The sequence below is a fragment of the Armigeres subalbatus genome, chromosome 2 (assembly GCF_024139115.2).
Source record: "Armigeres subalbatus isolate Guangzhou_Male chromosome 2, GZ_Asu_2, whole genome shotgun sequence".
Taxonomy (NCBI): Eukaryota; Metazoa; Arthropoda; class Insecta; order Diptera; family Culicidae; genus Armigeres; species Armigeres subalbatus.
The window spans coordinates 24,772,746-24,794,792 of record NC_085140.1 but is presented as its reverse complement, the minus strand read 5'-3'; the positions used below and the strand labels follow the sequence as shown (position 1 = coordinate 24,794,792).

The 22,047-nt window shown below is 38.1% G+C and overlaps 1 protein-coding gene across 1 annotated transcript in view; it reads left to right on the top strand.

Moving 5' to 3' along the window:
* The first annotated feature begins 264 nt into the window (after nt 1-264).
* Nucleotides 265-22,047, top strand: part of LOC134218266 (uncharacterized) — an 87,383-nt gene continuing 65,600 nt past the window's right edge. The window contains exon 1 of the mRNA XM_062697197.1: nt 265-791. Coding sequence (XP_062553181.1) covers nt 368-791 — 424 coding nt within the window. The 5' untranslated portion in view covers nt 265-367. The remainder of the gene's footprint in view (nt 792-22,047) is intronic.

Sequence of the window (22,047 nt, the reverse complement as noted above, 5' to 3'; positions counted from 1 at the left end):
AAAACAACACACGAGCTATACGACATTACTCAATGAATAAAGCCTGTTCCGGCCAGTCAACAACATCGTTTAAACCGCCAAGGGTCGTTTCGCCGAATGAACACAGCGAAGAACCATCCGAAATGTGCAAAGTTTGTATGTGAAGTTTTTGTTCCCTCTCTTTCTCCAGGGGTGATTCATCTCAGCTGATTGCAAAGTGCAGTGCAGTGTGCCAAAAGTGAACCAAAAAAGTAGTCGAACAAATCCTCGGATTGCCACACTGACTGGCCGACCACCGAAAAGAACCAATCCGCTCACTCGGGTGTGAAGAAAAACCACAAGAAAAAAAAGAAAACCCCAACCGGCATAAAAGTAGTGTGCCGAAATCATGGCCCCGATTCGATTCGCATCTCGTGCATTGATCTCAACCGTTGTCCTCGTCGTTTTGGTCACCATTTGCGACCGGGTGATTTCGTCGGCTTCTTCGGTGACCGCACCCTCCTCCTCTCCTGGACCGACAAAGCTTGGCAACGTTAATGGGACCAAGTTCGGCCGGTACCAGCGTGTCTCGTCCGGGTCCAACAGGCGGAATGAATCCTGTGCGGGGAAATATTGTGACGAAGAGGAGGACACCGGCGAAATCATACTGGGTGGCAGTCGAGCCCTCCGACAGGAGGGTGTCCTCAAGCATAGTTCGGTTCTGTACGGGTTGATTTCGATTGCCGAGAGGGGCGAGCTCTCCGATCGGTGCTACGACGAGATGCAGCAGATCTACGAGGGGATAAAGCAGAAGGAAATTTGGGCGTTGAAAGGTAAGATTTTCATGTCATTTTCCATTGTTCACATTGTTTCGTATTTGTTAGAATAGAATCATTCCTTCTTGAATATAATTGAACTTATTTTATTTTCCATAAAAAAATATATTTCGAAAAAGCCGTTTTCAAAATACAGTGAGTCCAAAAAGTATTCGTCTAGCTGTGTGTTTTCTAGAAAATGTCAAAGATAGAATCTAGTAAGCTCAAAAAAATAAAACTATCGATTACATTGTGTAGTAAATAATTCAATTCATCTTTATTGTTAAAATCAAACAGAAAAATAAAACAATAACAAAAACAAAGGTAACAAAACATAACAATTCATAAAATACGGGCTCAAAAAGTATTCGTCTAGTCAGGTTTAGCGCGCTTTTGAAACGAAAACAGGAGTTATAGAATGGAATTCAATATTTCGTTGGATTCCCCTGTGTATCTATGACGGGCTGTAGTTCTTGTGGCATGGAACTGACAAAATTAGCCGTAATGGGGGACGGAATATTCTTCCATTTTTCTTTCAACACTAATTTCAATTCGTTGTTGTTGGAAATATGACTTTCACGAATTTCACGAAAAGTTTGTCGTCCAGAACCTTCCAATGGAGTTAAATTGGATTCATATCTGGCCTCTGAAGAGGCGTTTTGAGTTGATTTGGGTATTATAGAGTAGCTACAGCTTAGTACTTTGGGCTGTGCGCTTGAGGTAATTATCACCCTGTAAGATGTTTGTTCCCTGTAAGCCCAATTTCTCAGCACTGGCGTTCAATTTTTCTTTCAAAATGCGGATGAACATTTTGTGATACATAATTCCTTCAATAATGTGAAATTTTCCCGTACCGGTTGCGCTCAAGCACCTCAAAGACCATGACGGAGCCCCCACCATGCTTCACTGCTCAAAAGAGATTCTGCGGCTGTATCTCAATATTCATTTTCCGCCATACCATACATCGGCCATTTGATCCAAATATGCTGTACTTGCTTTCGTCAGATAACATGACTTGATTCCGAAAGTCATCCTTCTTCCAGCGATATTTTTAGCTGAAATCGAGCTGTTTTTGATAATTTGATGGCTCACTTGAATTTTCTTCCGTGATACTCGCCCATTATACCCATACTTTTCATAGGTATTTCTGCTCGTATTGATTCATATTTGAGCACTTCTTCTCTCCAACTCTCTTGCCTATAAGGATGAACTCGTTTTTAAGGATTTTTTTTATTTTCCGCGCAATAAATCGCTCATCGTTATCAGTTTACCTTCGCTGATGACCACTCTGTTTCTTGTTTTGATAGATTTTTGTGGCGCTGATGCGATCAATCACCAATTAAATGGTTTTTTTTTTTTTTTTTTTTTTTACTAATTTCATTTGCTAATTATCTAATACATGCATTCATCTCTTAGACTAGGTGTTCCGTGTTTTCTTAACACTATCATCCTTATTTGCTATGTTATTATTAATACATTTCAATTGCCTTTGGCAATTAAGATATTTCCTCTGGTTGAATTAAACCATGTAGGAATTACAATGATTTCTACTTAAACTAAACTTAACCTAATTTATACTAAGGGTACAAGGGCTTATCGTTGCAATAGAAGATTGCAACGATTTTTATCTAAAATTGAAATTATTTTGTTGGACATTTGTTGCAATGTCTCAATATTAGAAATTCTATGAAGTTCATTGGTACTATACCACGGAGGTAACTACAGAATCATTTTCAAAATTTTATTTTGAATCCTCTGAAGTGCCTTCTTTCTGGTATTGCAGCAACTAGTCCATATTGGCACAGCATACAACATGGCAGGTCTAAAATTTGTTTGTAAATCAAAAGTTTGTTCTTAAGACAAAGTTTTGATTTTCTGTTTATAAGTGGATATAGACACTTAATATATTTGTTACATTTGGCTTGAATACCTTCAATGTGATTTTTAAAGTTAATTTTTGATCTAGCAGAAGTCCTAAATATTTAGCTTTGCTAGACCAATTAATTGGAACCCCATTCATAGTGACAATATGTCTGCTAGAAGGTTTCAAATAAGAAGCTCTCGGCTTATGTGGGAAAATTATAAGCTGAGTTTTGGAAGCATTCGGGGAAATTTTCCATTTTTGCAAGTAAGTGGAGAAAATATCCAAACTTTTTTGCAATCTACTACAAATGACACGAAGGCTTCGCCCTTTGGCTGAGAGACCTGTGTCATCTGCAAACAAAGATTTTTGACACCCTGGTGGTAAATCAGGTAAGTCAGAAGTAAAAATGTTATACAAAATGGGCCCCAGTATGCTGCCTTGGGGAACACCAGCTCTAACAGGTAATCTATCAGATTTGGAATTCTGATAGTTTACCTGCAGTGAGCGATCTGATAAATAATTTTGGATCAGTTTAATAATGTACAGAGGAAAATTAAAATTCATCAATTTTACAATCAAACCTTCATGCCAAACACTATCAAATGCTTTCTCTATATCAAGAAGAGCAACTCCAGTCGAATATCCTTCAGATTTGTTGAGCCGAATTAAGTTCGTAACTCTTAATAACTGATGAGTGGTTGAATGCCCATGGCGAAAACCAAATTGCTCATCAGCAAAAATAGAATTGTCATTAATATGAACCATCATTCTATTTAAAATAATCTTTTCAAACAGTTTGCTTATTGAAGAAAGCAAACTGATTGGGCGATAACTAGAAGCCTCAGCTGGATTTTTGTCCGGCTTCAAAATTGGAACAACTTTGGCGTTTTTCCATTTATCTGGGAAGTATGCCAATTGAAAACATTTGTTAAATAAATTAACCAAAAAGGATAAAGAGCTCTCAGGAAGTTTTTGAGATAAGTATGTAGAAAATACCATCATCACCTGGGGCTTTCATATTTTTAAATTTTCTAGTAATCGATCTCACTTCATCCAAATTAGTTCCCAACGAAGGGTCAAAAACATTATCTTGGTTGAGAATGTCTTCGAAGCTTCGTGTAACCTGAACCTCAATTGGACTAGTGAGACCTAGACTAAAATTATGGGCACTCTTGAACTGCTGAGCAAGTTTTTGAGCCTTTTCGCCATTTGTTATAAAATTTTATTCTCCTCTTTAAGCGCTGGAATTGGCTTTTGGGGTTTTTTAAGAATTTTCGTTAATTTACAAAAGGGTTTCGAACTGGGATCCAGCCTCGAGACATTATTCTCAAAGTTGGTATTTCTCAGAATAGCGAAACGTTTTTAATTTCATTTTGCAAATCTCGCCAAATAACTTTCAACGCGGGATCGCGAGTTCTTTGGTATTGCCTTCTGCCTCACATTTTTAAGACGGATCAGTAGCTGAAAATCGTCGTCATTAATAATGGAGCTGAATTTAATTTCACATTTAGGAATTGTAATGCCTATGGCTTCGACAATTAAATTTGTCAAAGATACGTGTGCATTGTCAATATCACTTTTGGTATCGAGAGGAATATCAACATCAAAATTCCTATCGATATACGTTTTAGAGAAATCCCAATCAGCTCTATGATAATTAAAAGTAGAGCTGATTGGATTATAAATGGCTTCTTGTGAGATTTCAAATGTCACAGGAAGGTGATCAGAGTCAAAGTCAGCATGAGTTACCAATTGGCCACACAGCTGACTTGAATCCGTTAAAACTAAATCAATTGTAGAAGGATTTCGACTGGAAGAAAAACAAGTAGGGCCATTGGGATATTGAATAGTATAATATCCCGCAGAACAATCTTCAAATAAAATTTTACCATTGGAATTGCTTTGAGCATTATTCCATGAACGGTGTTTGGCATTGAAGTCACCAATTACGAAGAATTTAGATTTGTTGCGAGTCAGAATTTGAAGATCAGCTTTCAACAAATTCTTCTGCTGCCCATTGCATTGAAAAGGCAAGTAAGCTGCAATGAAGGAAAATTTTCCAAAATTTGTTTCAACAGAAACTCCCAAGGTTTCAAAAACTTTGGTTTCGAACGAAGAAAATAATTTATGTTTGATACGTCTATTAATGACAATGGCGACCCCACCACAGGCGCTGTCAAGACGATCATTTCTGTAGATAAAATAATTTGGATCTCTTTAATGGAGAGTCCTGGTTTTAAATACGTTTCTGTTATAATGGCAATATGCACATTATGAACTGTTAGGAAGTTGAATAATTCATCTTCCTTACCCTTTAGAGAGCGGGCATTCCAATTTAGAACTTTCACACAATTATTTGGATCCATTGAAACGGAGTCCGATAACAATTTTTTGTGTGTACTTTATACCAACCTGAACAGCTTCTGGTATGGTATTTGCTTTGAACATTGCATCAATCATGTGATGCAATTGTTCAGTTAAAAAATCAAAATCGGAAGCAGTCATGCTACCTGAATCGGCAACATGACCGTTATTTTCCGTTGGGACATGGGTATAAACCTCATTTTGAGAAGAGAAATTTTGTCTACCAGCAGCGATGTTTGCATACGTAGGTACATTGGAAAAATTGAATTTACTGAAGTGCTTGCTACCCGTTGACGAGCGGCAAAATTTGTTTGTGAATTGTGGTGGGTATGAATTGCTCGACCGGTAACTGGTTTCGAAATTTGAGCGTTTGAGAAATTTCTACCCGTCGAATTTTCCGTCATCAATTTTGCACGGGAATTCAAAACTTTTTTGCGTGAAGGGCATTCCCAGAAATTGGATTTATAATTGCCCCCACAATTTGCGCACTTAAATTTATTGGAATCTTCTCTCACAGGACATGCGTCCTTGGCGTGAGAGGTTCCACCACAAATCATGCATTTAGCATCCATGTGACAATGTTTGGTTCCATGACCCCACTTCTGGCACTTACGGCACTGAGTGGGATTTGGAAATTTCCCCCAGGCTCTGGAAATGTTCCCATGTAACACGGACATGGGACATAATTCAGGCCTTTTCCAAACTTTTCATATTATTTAGTTCACTTTTGTTGAAGTGAACTAAATAAAATTCTTGAGAAATATTCCTCTAGAAGTACCAGAGTGGGATTTCTTTTTCATCTTAATTACTTGGACTGGTGAAAATCCAAGTAATTCAGAAATTTCAATTTTAATCTCATCCAGTGATTTGTCATCACTGGGCAGACCTTTCAAGACGACTTTGAACAATCGCTCAGTTTTGTCGTCGTATGTGAAGAATTTATGGCGCTTCTCAGTTAAATACTGGAGAAGACGTTTGCGATCGTCAAAGGATCCCGGCAAAACGCGGCAGTCACCCTTCCTAGCAATTTGAAATAAAACCTTGATCCCCCGAAGGTTACTCAAGATTTCATTCCGAAAGCCAGAAAACTCGGCAACAGATACCACAATTGGCGGAATCCGATGTTTCTTCGCATGAATCGAATCACCTGGGCTAGAGGTAGATTCGATTTCCTCAAATTCGTTATTAATCAAATCGAACTGATTGCTCAGTTCGATGGGAGAAGAAATAATGTCAACGTTAGATTTAGAAGGAATATCTGAAGTCTCCAGCTTCCTTCTATTTTTTCCGCGCTTGGGCAGGACGGTCTTGAAACCTTGTTTCTTTGAAGGAAGTGGAGAATTCAGAGACTCCTTCCTCTTGTTTTTATTAATGCTCATTGCTGAGCGTGGAGACGTGACCTTCTAAGAGGTTTTTCCCAGAACGGTGTCCCTGCAGGATTACCACCGCTTGTCGGAATTTTACTTCCGCAAACGGGTCCAACGTAAAACGAAGGCACGGGTCCTTGCAAAGATCGTAACGGGATCAGTGGGTAGAAATAGCGCTAAGAAGCACCGTTGAAATTAAAATAGCTTCGGGTAGTATTAAAAACTTCCTTCCGCAAAGAGAGAAAGAACCGCACAGCACGAAAGCACGATGCGGTCTGCCAATTAAATGGTTGAATTCTTGCTACCCTTGATCTACCCATATTTCTTGCAAAGTTATAAGTCAACTTGCACTAATTATGCAGGCGTAGAATAAGTTTTTTTCATTGGGACTCATATTTTTACTTTTCTTTCTATTTTCCGCGTCAAATTCAAACAAAACAAAAACATTATTTGATCTGTCATTGAGTATTGACAAAAATGTTGCTAGACATCACTAGAGTGCAAATAAAACTATTATATTAGTGTTTTACTCGATTATTTTCTGAATAGACGAATACTTTTTGAGCGAGCGAAATTGACGAAATTTAGATATTCTCTACATACCAGAAAAAGTAATTGAAATTTCTATTTGTTTTTGAATAATAATCATGTGTTGATAAGTTTTCTACCAAATTTAGAAGAAAGTTTTTTGATTTCACTTCTATCACGCCTAAGTTTTACATTTTACTAAAGAATATACAGCTAGACGAATACTTTTGGACCCACTGTACATTTTAAACTTAAAAAGTCATCAATTCGTTATATAGGTATGGAGCAGTGTTGTAAAATGTCATTGACATTTAACTATATTTTTTTTCCAGAACTTTTTCAAATGTTAGATATCAATCCACAAGGTATGACCAACTTGTAGTAATTAAGCAAACATAGTCCTTTATAGCTTATATAGCTAAAATTGTTTATTATTAAGGCTGATAGTTGTTTGGCCTAATATGTCGTTTGACCAAACAAATCATTTAGCTGAAGCCCATCTAGTCTAAAATTATTTTGCCGAAAATGTCATTTGGTAGATCAGTTCCTATGGCTGAAAAAAAAACAGTTGGCCGAATTAGCCGAAATGGTCGAGTGACATAAAGGGTCATGTGGCCGAAACGGGCATTCGACTGAAAGTGTCCTTCGGCTGCATTCGGTCATTTTACCAAAAAAAAAGTTTATTCGTTTGGCAGAAAATGTCGTTTGGCTTTAATGGTTGTTATGTAGAAAGAAAATTTCGGACCAAATAGCTCTTTTTGCATGTTGGAAGTCCATTCTGGACTTTGATTGACTAGTCATTCTTTTAATAGGGTTAACGATGGCCGTTCCAAAATGCTCAAAATCAATTTCGGCTGTTTGTCGTTGTCGGCCAAATGCCATTTTCGGTCAAACCGTTTTCGACCTAATACCGTTTCGGACAAACGTTTAATTCAGCCTTATGGGATTTGGTTAGATGACATTCGGCCTAACATGTTATTTAACCAAGTACCATTCGAATAAATTGATTTTTGTCGAATATCTTTCGGTTAAACGACAGGCCGAAAGCCACAAGGCCGAAAAGTGTTTGGCCGAATATGTCATTTGGCCGAACAAACAATTAGGCCAAAAACCCATCTGACTGACAATTTTATTTAGCCGAAATGTGCATACGGCCGAAAATGTCATTCGGTCGACTGGCCATCTGGCTGAAAAAGTCATTCGGCCGAAAAGGTTATTTAGCCAAAATTTATCGTTTGACAGACAGGTAATTTCGTTGAAAATGATATATGGTAAAACGAGTGGATGTAATCAACATTAATAACAACCAAATAACTGTTTCGGTCAAACGACCATTTCAGCCAAACGACGTGTTAGGGAAGAGTGCATTTTCGGCCAAATTAGCAATTCGGCTTTATGTCACTTTAGCTAAATACAATCATTTCGGCCAAGTGCAAATCGACTTGATGATTTCGGCTTAACGTATTATTCTGCCAAATGGATTTTCGCCAAATGATTTTCGATCAAACGACCCTTCCTCTTTTTTTTAAACAATTTTCCATTTTGTAAAGAAAATTATTATGAGATTTTTAGTGGAATGTCTTCACTTGTCATAAGACGAGTTTGTACAATCCCACACAGTAAAATATTGTGAAAATTAGCCACGACGGAATTCATAATTTTATGTAAAGTTCGTAAACAGAATGTGTACCAGATCATAATTTTAAGTTTGTGTAATGTAAATGATAAAATTATTGAAATTTAAATTAAAAATATCTTAATTTTACAGATTCTATCGGAAATCTTGGTTAGCGAGCACGTGGCTGTCGAAACAAATCGAAACAAACTTTACTGCATTACATGCAAAACGCAGCTGGCACCAATTTTATTCATATAAGCATCAACCAAAATGGATATCTTCGCATATGAAAACAAAGCAGGCTTTATGATGCTGCATTTCATCGCTGAAACACTAAAGAGCTGAGCAGAATGGATACGTTTGCGTGCGTTTTGACAGTTTTGCCATGGGAAAACTGTCGAAACGCACGCAAACGTATCCATTGTGTTTGGCCCATAAGTATTTTGCTCCTTCCGACGAGAAATCTGTGATGCTTTCATCAAACTCAATCTACCACAGTTCGGTCACGAAAAAGATTCCGTGTCATGTAAATTAAAGCTCCCGTTTAGTCTAATGAAGAGTAACTGAATCACCAGAATGCTTAACCTGTTATACCTGGATCGGCTCGCTTTCAAGAAGTTGAAATACCTATTCGATTGGCTAACGAAATTGCCTCTCACTCTGCGGACCGAAGTTTGATTCTCTATGTTGGCTCTATTTGTTTTTTATTTTCCATTAAAAATATGAACCATGAAATTACAGCACATGTAAATTTAAATCAACCTATAACTTTATGTTGTTAAACACGGAGGTCAATTTGTTACATCGACTTGAATAGTGATTTACAGGTTTTGTTCGAACTGTGATTTAATTCCACCACTTAATTGTACCTTGACAGATACGTATTTCGACCTCAACAGTGAAGTCGTCTTCAGTGTCTCGTACTTGACTCGACTCGACTCGAATTTTCCATTGAACTTCCAAATAATTTTTTATGGAAATTATTAATCCAAAGAAATTCCTTAAAAACCCGATTTTTTTTCGCTGAAATACCGAATACAAAAGTATAAAAAAATCTTGTGCCAATTCCAATGAATTTCTTATGAAAATTTCGAACAATTTGCCGTTGAAATCATTTTTTTGTTGATGTCCACATTTTGAACAATCTCCCCCGGAAAATCTGAAGATTTTTTTGTGTAAATTTCGAAGAGTACTTAACAGAAACTTTCCATGGATTTTCCAAACATTTTTCATTCTAGAGAACTTCCCACAGAAATACCAAACAATTTTTCTTGGAATATATTATTATTATTATTTATTCAGACTATGGCCGAAGTAGCCTGTGCGGTATATAAGAGTCTTCTCCATTCGATTCGGTCCATGGCTACCCGTCGCCATCCACGCAGTCTACGGAGAGTCCGCAAGTCATCTTTTACCAGATCGATCCACCTTGTCCGCTGCGTACGTAGCTTTCTGGTGCCCATCGGATCGTTGTCGAGAACCATTTTCACCGGGTTACTGTCCGACATTCTGGCTTCGTGCCCGGCCCACCGCATCCGTCCGATTTCCGCGGTGTGAACGATGGATGGTTCTCCCAGCAGCTGATGCAACTCGTGGTTCATTCGCCTCCTCCACGTACCGTCCGCTATCTGCACCCCACCATAGATGATACGCAGCACTTTCCTTTCGAAAACTCCAAGTACGCGTTGGTCTTCCACGAGCATCGTCCAGGTCTCGTATTCGTAGAGGACTACCGGTCTAAGGGAACATCCATAAGTACGTCACGCCAAAATTGGCGATTTTCGACCCCCTCCCCTTTGTCACACTTTTGTATGAAATCTCTAAAATTTTTGTATGAGTCGTCACGCTGTTGAAACCCCCCCCCTCCCCCTAGGAGCGTGACGTACTGGATGGCCCCTAATGAGCGTTTTGTAGATTGTCAGTTTGGTACTGTGGCGAACTCTATTCGATCACAGCATCTTGTGGAGTACAAAGTACGTACGATTTCCAGCCATTATGCGTCTCCGAATTTCTCTGCTGGTATCATTTTCAAGTACACAAAAGTACGCAAACTCGCGGTGGGTGGCTCACATTGTCTTCTCTTGAACCTCTTCCTATCATGTACTTCGTCTTCGACGTGTTGATGACTAGTCCGATCCGCTTAGCTTCCCTCTTCAGTCTGATGTAGGCTTCCTCCATCTTCTCAAAGTTAAGTGCCATAATATCTATGTCGTCGGCGAAGCCAAATAGCTGAATGGACTTATTGAAAATTGTACAACTCGTGTTAATCCCTGCTCTTCGTACTACCCCTCCCAAAACGATGTTGAATAGCAGACACGAAAGACTACACCTTGCCGTAACCCTCTGCGTGTTTTGAAGGGACTTGAGAATGCCCTGGAAACTTGAACTACGCACATCACTTGATCCATCGTCGCCTTGACCAACCGTATCGGTTTATCCGGAAATGTTCGTGCATTAGCTGCCATAGCTGGTCCCGATCGATTGAATCATATGCTGATTTGAAGTCGATGAATAGATGATATGTGGGCACGTTGTATTCGCGGCATTTCTGCAGTACTTGGCGAATGACGAACACCTGGTCTGTGGTGGAGCGTTCGCCCATAAAACCCGCCTGGTACTGCCCCACGAGCTCCCTTGCAATTGGTGCTAGTCGACGGCATAAAATTTGGGAGAGTTCAGCAATGTGATTGCGCGGTAGTTGCTACAATCTAGCTTATCGCCCTGTTTGTAGATGGGACGGACACACGACACCTTCCATCCACTCCTGCGGTAAAAATTTCTCCTCCCAAAACTTGGTAATGACCCAGTGCAGCGCTAGTTAGTTGGTCAGGTAGTTGGTCAACCCCAGGGGCTTTGTTGTTCTTCAGCCTGCCAATCTCCTCCTGGATTTCCTGGAAATCCGGAGCCGGTAAAATTATGTCCTGCGCGCGTTCTCCCAGGTCCATCACCATACCGCCATCTTCGTCTGCCACATCGCCATTCAGGTGTTCATCGTAGTGCTGCCGCCACCTTTGGATCACCCCACGCTCGTTCGTAAGAAGGTTCCCGTTTATGTTCTTACACATATGTCAGGCTGTGGCCCTTACGTGAACGGTTTAACTTCTCATAGAACTTTCGTGCGTTATTAGCGCGGTACAGTTGCTCCGTCTCTTCACGGTCTCGATCTTCCTGCTGGCTTCGTGCTGGAAAAAGCTTCTTCCGGAAAATCGAGTTTTGTCTGTTCCGCGCCTGTTTATATCGTGCCTCGTTCGCCCTCGTGCGGTGTTACAGCAATCTCGCCCATGCTGCATTCTTCTCTTCCACTAACTGCTCACATTCACATTGATACAAGTCGTTTCTCTGAGCCGGGGGCACCGTTCCAAGTGCATCGGTTGCGGCGCTACCAATGGCAGATCGAATATCTCTCCAGCCATCTTCAAGAGACGCTGCGCCTAGCTGCTCTTCCGTTGGGAGTGCCACTTCCACCTGCTGCGCGTATTCTTGGGCTAGACGGTAGACTGTCTTGTAGTCGCCCAATGTTAAGCCGCGGCGTTCGACTTCGACGCTTGTTGTACACCGTCGAGTTTTGAGCGCAGGCATACTGCAACGAGGTAGTGGTCGGATTCAATATTCGCACTGCGTAAGGACGTTCATGATGTCGGAGAAGAATTTACCGTCGATTAGAACGTGGTCGATTTGGTTTTCCGTTTCTTTATTAAGTGATCTCCATGTGGCCTTGTGGATATTTTCGCGGGGAAAGAAGGTGCTTCGTACTTCTTGGAATATAACAATTTTCAAAACTTCAATTTAGTTGCCATGGAAAATCCAAAATTATTTTCAAAATAATATTTTGGAGAAGCTCAGAGAATTTTCGGGAGGAGTTCATCAATTTTTTCCGAAGAAATTCAAGATATTCTCCCGTTTATGTTTCGAAAATAAACGAACGTAAGAGAATCTCCACGGCTTCATGCGTCCTATGCCGCCGGCTAAAATGGCTTTCGGAGTGACTCAGAAAACGTCGCCTCCAACCAAAATTCTGGCAAACGCCGCCACCGCCGATTTTCGGACCGGCGCACTGTCATTTTTATTATTCCAGCTTTGCTGCGTCGCAGAATGCTTGGAATCATAAAATTACAGTTGTGCGGCGTGGCTCCCGTTTTGAATGAGGTGCCCTTGAAATCACGAGTGCATTTAGTTTTGGATTCCGGGAGGCTTATCCTTAATTTCGTGACAATGGATTGCAATTCGGAACAGTGGCTGAGATTATTATTATTGAAAAGAAAAATAAATCGAGCGCGTTTATTTATGAGACCAATTAGAATACTGTCGATTCTTCTATCATTTAAATCACAATCTTTCACCAGTAAAACAAAGTAGAAAACGCAGAGAATCCGATTGGTGTCTTTTCCTTGAAAGTATGGATGGTGCACCAAGTGTTTGAAAAGTCGAAGGATATCTAAAACCATTCATTCTCATAATAAAAGCTAAAATCTAAATATGAGTCTAAAAATCTAAAATTAAAGTTTGAAATTTGGTTCTCATTTCCTAATCATAGATTCGTGGGGACGGTAGTCTCAGCGGCAATATATGGAATTATAAAGCTAAAGGTTGCTTATGTATATTATGTATATGCAGACCAAAGATTCTGAAGCTTTATATTTGTCATGTTTTTATCTTCTTCTATATAATAAAAATGAAATGGTCTGTGTTCGTATCCGCATAACACAAATACGGCTGAATGGATTTTCTTCATTCTTTTAGCAGTTACATTCGTTATAGTTTCCGACGGTTTATATGATATTTCCTCATTCGAAAACCACGGGAAAGGTTGAGTAAATTGTGAAAAACTAAAATTAATAATTGTATGGAAACTTTGCATGGGCGCATTTTCGCCTACTATGCAGGACAACGTCTGCCGGGTCTCTTATATAAAATGAGTTCACATTTCGTTTGAGGCACATTTCCATATCTCACGAAAGGATGAACATATTTGCAAGATTTCCTTACTAATCAATTCGTCCTGGTCCTGGTGTCTGCTGTGTTTGTATACACTGAGAGTCGGTCAGTTTGACTAGGAGAGTTGGAAAATTGTCCTAATACTCCTAATGCAACGTATTCATGAGTTCTGAAGAAAGGTTCTTCTTCTTCTTCTTATTGACATTACATCCCCACACTGGGACAGAGCCGCCTCGCAGCTTAGTGTTCATTAAGCACTTCCACAGTTATTAACTGCGAGGTTTCTAAGCCAAGTTACCATTTTTGCATTTGTATATCATGAGGCTAGCACGATGATACTTTTATGCCCAGGGAAGTCGAGACAATTTCCAATCCGAAAATTGCCTAGACCGACACCGGGAATCGAACCCAGCCACCCTCAGCATGGTCTTGCTTTGTAGCCGCGCGTCTTACCACACGGCTAAGGAAGGCCCGTGGAGAAAGGTATCAAGCTCGAATTAGAATCGATCTAGAGTGCGAGGCTAACGATTGACAGTTTGACCAGGAAAAAAAAAAACTTGAGCGAGATCGGACAAGCTTGTCTAATGACTAATAATAATAATAGATCACCTTCCGAAAATTAATGATTCATCATAAATCAGTTAATAATACCTAATACAGCTTTGCATTTTACAATTCGCTCAACGGTGGTGTGCTGTACTGCCGTTATACGCATAACTGTCCCATGTATATAGGGAATCCCAGCAAACATGGGACAAATATGCGTATGACGGCAGTGTAGGTCTCCTACAGCTGATTTTACCATCGGCAAGGAGCCGATTTTTAAATTTTATGTCCTCCATGTTCCAACTTTTTTTTCCTGCTCGTTGCACTAATGAATGAATGACCCAAATTGTGTGTGATTGTAATATTCCCACAACAAGTTTTTTCAGTTATAATCCGAACACTACGAAACCCGACTGTGCATTTTGCAACTCTCCAAAACTCATTTCCGACTAAACGCCAAAATAGGTTTGCAGATCAGGTTTCCGAACGGCATCACAACACCAACGGAACTTTGACTCAGCTAATGCAAGCGAACCTTTGCCATCAGCCATCATTCATCATCGTCAAGGTTTTGCGGTCCCAGCGGAATGCGGGGGGTGCTAATATGCAAGCATGGTCTACTGCGATTGTCGTTCACCAAATAAACAAGAGCTTTACATAAATGTCTTGTGAACGAGTTGTGGTCACCGGTCAGTTGATTTAGTGTCGTGGGTAGGCGGCCAGTAGGGTCAAAACACGACCATTGCCACCATCACAGAGAGGAAGCATGCAAATGACTAGCATTGATCAATTCTCGCTTAACTTTTCAAAAGGACCTAAGTTACATTTTTTCATTAATTAATTTGAGTACTGCAATCAAATGCTTTCATATTTTCTGTTGATTGCGCTATTCAAAATAATTCATGAAAAAATGTTACTTAGGGCCTTTTGAAAAGTTAAGCAAGAATTATTTTCGGCAATGACCTCTAGGAATGGAGTGGCCAAATGTCACGAAACCGGTTTCCACTGCAGCCTGAGCGGTAAATAAATATTTATTTGTTTTCGAGTCGAATAGATTTCCTTGAGTCTTCTATTGTTGAAGTGTTTCCCCTCTCGGACGGAAACACGAAATATTGCCACATCCTTTGACGCAAATTGTTTTCCAATCAATCAATGCTTCTCATTAAAAGTTTTTTCCGAGTGTCCGCCTCTGTTATGAGAATTTCAAACACTGATGGTAATGGGATGGTGAAATGAGTCGATTTAAGTACATTGCACACAAACCAATCATCACCTCACCTGTGAAACAAAATGCAACCTCCAGAATGGCATGCACGAAGAAAAAAAAATATTACGAACACTCTTGTTGCCACATGTGAACTTTAAGCGGGTAGTGTTGCATCCGCGTCCCTCATTGAAGAAAAGAACTCTGACTCAATCACGGAGGCGGTGGCTCCACGGGCTGTCGTGAGCGTCTCAATAATTCATCCAATTATCGACCCTCAAGTCATTGACGAAGACCACCGATCGCGCACCGTTAGACGGCGTTCTCTGTTTCGAGGCGATGCGATGCATCAAACTCGCACATATACGAGTTTTCGAGCTGGTCATGATCAGTGGAGGTCGTTCAAAATAGTGTTTGAACTTCGTTCAACTGGTTTTCAAACGTCACAGCTGGTGTGCATACGTCTGTTCTGGGTCTGCACATTATATGTGTCAATGAAAATGGCATTTTTTAATATGAAAATATAAACGATGCTATAAATCTTTTGTTACCTTGAAAGTTGACCCGCATAAAATTATTCGTTAATAAGGTGGAGTTTTGGAATGCCCCTCAGAAGTCGGTTTATTCTTTTGAGATAAGGTGATATTTACTTTCGAATGCGCGTCCACTCTATTAGTCAGTTTTCTCATAAACTTTAGGTTTGTAGAACAATTGGAATCTTTTTTTTTTAATTTTCTAATAAATTTGTCTATTTCGAAAGGCTAGATCATAAATTTAAATTTTGCAATATTTTCAACACTTCTAAGATGGTGAATGAGCATTCTTTCTAAATCAGCTGATACGAGATAATTTTCAAAATGTTTCAATTTCAACACCTGCTATCTTATAAATGAATCATTTGTTTGAGAAACTGCATATATAAATTTTACACAGTTTCCATCTTTCAATTTCTTCGATACAGCTCAATAGAATTTGGCAAAACTCAACACCCTGGGCCACTTCCAGTTGGAAAACTGCAAGCAATACTCCATAAGTGCTGTTCAAAGTGCGTGTACATATGTAATTTCTTTAGTTTCTCAACCAAATGACAAAAAAATGATACATGTCTGAACAAAAATTTATTTTTCGTATTTTTTGCCAGAATACTCATGTTTGGACGGATATTCAGAATTTATAAAAATCTCATTTTGACCAAAACTGTCCCATATGCAGTTTCTCAAACGAACGGTTCAAATGCTTACTGACCTACTGACTAATATAACCTAAGGCCAAAAATAGACCCAGAAAGTCAGACACATCTTGAAACAAAAATCAAAACCATAAAATATACATAACAGGTTCGACGTGAACGATAAGACAGCCGAGTAGGAGTAGCGGTTCTGCCAAACTAGACTGCCGCATGTGGGAAGCATAACAACAAAACCAGTATCATCAATGCAGGGAATCAGAATATGTTGCTGGTTGCATAAGTTGCCTCTTTTTAAACGCTATATGTGTCATAAACTAACAGTGGCGCGAGTCGAATGTAGAAGGGCCAACGTTATTCGACAGCTGTGGAACATTTTGTAAACTAGGTAAACTATCATGTAAATATCAGTTTTGGTTCTCTGGATAGCATCAATCGATAATAATAATATAAAAAAAAACAAATATATCTACTGAGCAATAATGATACCTTTCTCGTGTACTATAAAATATAATTTAAAAAAGCAAAACCCATAAGAGAGATCAAAATAATTGTTAGACAATGCATGAATAAGTTTGATGATAATTATACTTAGTCAGTAATGTTTTCTTATACTTGCGTTTTATTACTAATACGATATCTTCTGCATATTACTAATACGATATCTTCTGCATAGCTGAACAAAAGTGAATGAAAGTAAAACGACAGGAACAGAATATTTGTAACAATTGTTTCAATATTCTGCCATTGAAATCAAGTGTGCGTTCCAAATAAGCTCGATCTCTTCACGCCATCAAAATAATGTCGTTAAAGAAAGTGAATTGAAAATAATTATCACTTCAATATCGTTAATCTACATTGATAAATCCAAAATGTGTCTAATCTAAATATCTATCAGAAAATATATGACACGCTTTCACAGTGTTGGAAACGAATCAGTAAGAGGTTGTATCTGAGACACGACCACCAATTGTACGTAGGATTACGTAAAGAGTAGAATATTTCTAGATCAACATTTGAAAAGGGCGTAACAGCCAAAATTTATTCCTTCTGATTCTTCGTCTACATATATAGCTATATATGTGGACGAAGAATCAGAAGGAATAAATTATGGCTGTTACGTCCTTATCAAATGTTGGTCTAGATTTAATTTTGAAAGTCTGAATATTAAGAAAATTATTTTGAGCTTTTTAGTGGAATGTCTTCACTTGTCATAAGATGAGTTTGTACAATCCCATTGAATTCCACCACTTAATTGTATCTTGACAGATACGTATTTCGACCTCAACAGTAAGGCCGTCTTCAGTGTCTCGTACTTGACTCGACTCGAGACTCGATCTGTCAAGATACAATTAAGTGGTGGAATTCAATGGGATTGTACAAACTCGTCTTATGACAAGTGAGTCTGAATATGTTTACTGACGTTGATCCAAGGCGGCTGCGAGTTGCGATTGAGCTGCAGCCATTAGGCGTATTATGTGGCTTTTCTGTATCAATTATTAGGCCGTTACAAATGTTTATTAAAAAATAAACAAAAGTTATTCTGGTCTTCGAAAAGCCATAAACAAATATTAAAATGCAAAAATCAATAAACACATCGAGCTTGTTAAAGAAAATTTCCCGATTTTTTTTTGTTTTTCCCTCAAAATATAATTTTTGGGTAAACAAATCTGTAAGGGGGGTGGTTGTGAGGCATATATTTTTTTTAATATTCGTATCGGCCTTGTTGGAGAATGCAAATGTGTGTTTTTCACTAGACATCAGGAATTATTTGCAGTTTTTTGTAATTTGTTGAGAATTAATTTATTTAGCTTTCTCTTGTATATGCGGTCCAAACCACAATCGATTAATTTCCGATAAGACTCATTTCATGTACCTAAAAGCAGGATGACCAAATTTGAAATTACGAATACAAAATGCACTTCACTTCTACTGATGCCAACGTCAGCCACTCGATGATTCCCCGTAAAATTTACCGCTATGGATGCCATCAATGCGAATACATTCTTGCAGCGTCCTTATATTTCTGCTATCGACGGAAATTTTCTGCCGTAGCTTTGCGATTAAATTTTGCTCTATTGTTGGTATCGGCAAAACCTTTTCTTGTGTAAAATAATGGTTCTGAGAAGAATCGCATTTACGAAATCAGAATCCAGAGAAAATTTCACTTAACTGCTACTGACACCAACGCCAGCCACTCGATGATTTGAGACTCGCATTTTTCAAAGAAAATTTTGTTGGAAAGTTGTTAAGAATTACCTGAGCCGGAAACACTGATTGACATCAAACCCAAACTGGCCGCACAAGGCCTCAAGCTCCAAATTCAAGATGTTGATAAAACTTGGGGCCTGCATGTTCTTAAAATTTTAATATAAATCGAAAGTTCACCGGCTGAGATCTAAAACTTCTTCTTTGCTACCTTTCACAATAAAACTGAACGTGCAGCTTATTTCGATGAATGTATATTGAAGAAAAAATCTTAAAAAATATATTTTGTCGTCATGGGCTTCATCTACAATCCATTTTGTTATTATTTTTCCTTAAATGTTTTTGCCTTTGCTTGTAGACACACTTTTTGGAACTTAACATTACCCGAAAAAAACCACATTTTGTCAGAGAATGGTGGCAATGCATACATAGTAATTAATGCAAAAACATGCAAAATAATAGAGAAGAAGCGATCTATTCCCCAAAATTGCTTTTTTTTACCTTTCTTACGTGATTTTTTCAATACATTTTACATTGCACGAGAAAGGCATCATCACCGCTAGGTGGATTAATCTGGTTTTAAACAATAGATACAATAGAAAATTCACTTGTCATAAGACGAGTTTGTACAATCCCATTTAATTCCACCACTTAATTGTACCTTGACAGATACGACCTTACTGTTGAGGCCGAAATACGTATCTGTCAAGGTACATTTAAGTGGTGAAATTAAATGGGATTGTACAAACTCGTCTTATGACAAGTGTATACATTTCACTAAAAGCTTGAAATAATTATCTTACCAGAAAATTAACTTTCTTAGGGATCATTTTTCTTAATTCCGACATGTAGCACGGATAGCGTACTGTGTACTTCTTACATCAATGTAGACCGAAATATTTTAGCGGTAGTTTGATCGTTATGAGAAAAACATGAGGTATATTCTGGAAAATCCAGCAATGAAATCGTTTAAACATTGCTCAAGGGATTCCTTCGGGAAGTCATTCAGTAATAATATATTTTTTTTAATATAATTTTTTTAATAATCCTTTCGAAAGATTCTCCAGGAAATACTGCGGAAATTTCTTAAGCTAAACCATACAAAATTTCTTTTATTTGTTTTCTAGAAAATTTATGCCAGAATTTATTTGGGAATTTGGTTGAAAATTCTTTCAGGAACACTTTCGGAAATATATTGAAGATTTAAAGAGTTTTTTTATGCAATTCCCAAAGAATTGCCGAAGGAGTTCCAGAAAAACTTCACAAAGCAATTTCGGAAAGAACTCAAGAAGGAATTTCTGTTGGAGTGCTGAAGGAATTTTTACAGGAATATCTAAAAAAAATCGAAAGATTACTTATATGAATTTTTGGAAGAACTGTCAAAGGAATTTTTGATAGAAGTTCTGGAAGAGTTTCTGGTGTATTCTCTAAAGTAATTTAGGAATTTCTAAGGGAACTTCCGAAAAAAAATTCTGGTGGAAATTTTGAAAAAAATCTCAGGATTTATTTCTAGAGTTTCTCAAGAAATTACTGAATAAATTTCAAGGGGATAAGTGAATGAAATTCGTTTTAGGAATTTCTGAAAGAATTGCTAAATGAATTTCCGAAGAAGTTCAGAGAAATTTCCGGAGAAGTTTTTAAAAAATCGGAAATAATTCCTGAATCAATTGACGTAGAAAATAATAAAAGATTATCTGTTGGTGTTTCTAAATCAATTTTCCGAAAGAATTTGCTGAAATATTTCCGCAAGAAATTTAAAGGCAAAAAAATCCTGAAGGAGTTTCTGAATAAATTTTCAAAGAAATTTTCAAAGAAATCTATTGAGAAACTTCCCTTAAGAAATCCTACACTATTTCGCTTCAACAGTCATTTTGTATATATAGTGCAGAAAGACTAGAGTAGTGATTCACCACTCACTTTTGATGGCGCTTTTAGATAAATTGATGAAAAACTATATTGTTCTGACGATTCTGAATGTTAAAAACAAATCACCAGACGAAAAACGTTCCCTTCTAACCTTTGAAAAAGATGGCATAGCCCATTGAAACGTCGTACAAAGAAACAAACTTCAGTTTGCATTACTAAAGCGACTGCATAGCCGAAAAATCCCGGAACTAGTAAAGTTTTCCTTGATAAATATTGGAAGGAATTTGTGGAGGAAGTTCTGATCGAATTTCTGACAAGAACTCTGAAGAAATTCCTGGAGAAACGACAGGAGGAATTTTTGGAAAAAAAAACAAATTAGAAAGAGCTACTGGAGAACTTTCGAAGGAGTGCTTGAAGAAGTTTCTAGATGATTTTCCGAAGAAACTCTTGGAGAAATACCCAAGGAATTGCTGAGAATTGCTGAGAAATCGATGAATCTCGATATGTTGGGTGTTTTTCTTGGCATATGAATACCAAAGTCACAACAGGGTTTTATTTTACTCTATCTTGACTCTGGAATTACGGTATTACATTTGATCCATCATTACACCATACTTCTTCGGATATCTCATGAATTGCCGGAATCGGAAATTTTTCGAGAAACATTTCGAAGAACTTCTAGATACTTTTCCAATAAGTTACTAAAGAATTTGAAGACGATAAAAAGCAAATAAAATTTCGTATTATTTGTAGCTGACTGACAACATTTCAAAAGATTCATCACTCAACTGATTAACCCCTCCAATTTTAGAGCTTACTGATGAAACCGAATTACCAATCGACCGATTACGCCAAAATTGATGGTGCCTAACCATTGCCAGTAGTCTGGCGCCGTCAGTTCTTTCCATGTTGTTCGAGTTGAGTCTGTCGCATTAGAGTGATTCAAATTTTGACTTTTTTGCCCCCCGATGCTTAAACGATTGCATTTGCCATTTTAATAATCCTCCTAAATTTTTAGCTAATTTGGATCTAATTTGAGTGAGCACGCGCAGTTTGAAGTTTGTATGAAAATTACTATGAAAACAGTATTTTTTTTGCAAAACCGTTCCCCAACGCTTCCCATCAAGCTCTAAAAGCATATAAGTACAACATAGGCAACATAGCAACTTAGAAAATTTTAACAGGAAACAGGTCGTATTTGTTACGAAACGATTTGATGCTTCCATGAAATGTTATTAAGGGAATACTGAATAGTGGGAAATTCTATTTAACACGTAAAAGAATAACAACAATATCAATAATGAGCATTTTTGATTTCTTCATAACTTTGCCTTCAAACGACAAATTTCTTCGCAACTACAACTGCTTTCCAGCTATGTATTCAATGCGTTGATTATAGATAAATAGTGCATGAGCCACCCCACGGAACGGTACATATTTCACATAAGAGTCGGTTTTCACAGTAATTTCCATACAAACTTTAAATGATGTGTGCTCAACCAAATTATATCCAAATTATTTTAAAATTTAGGAGGATTATTTAAATGGCAAATGCAATCATTCAAGCATCGGGGGGCAAAAAAGTCAA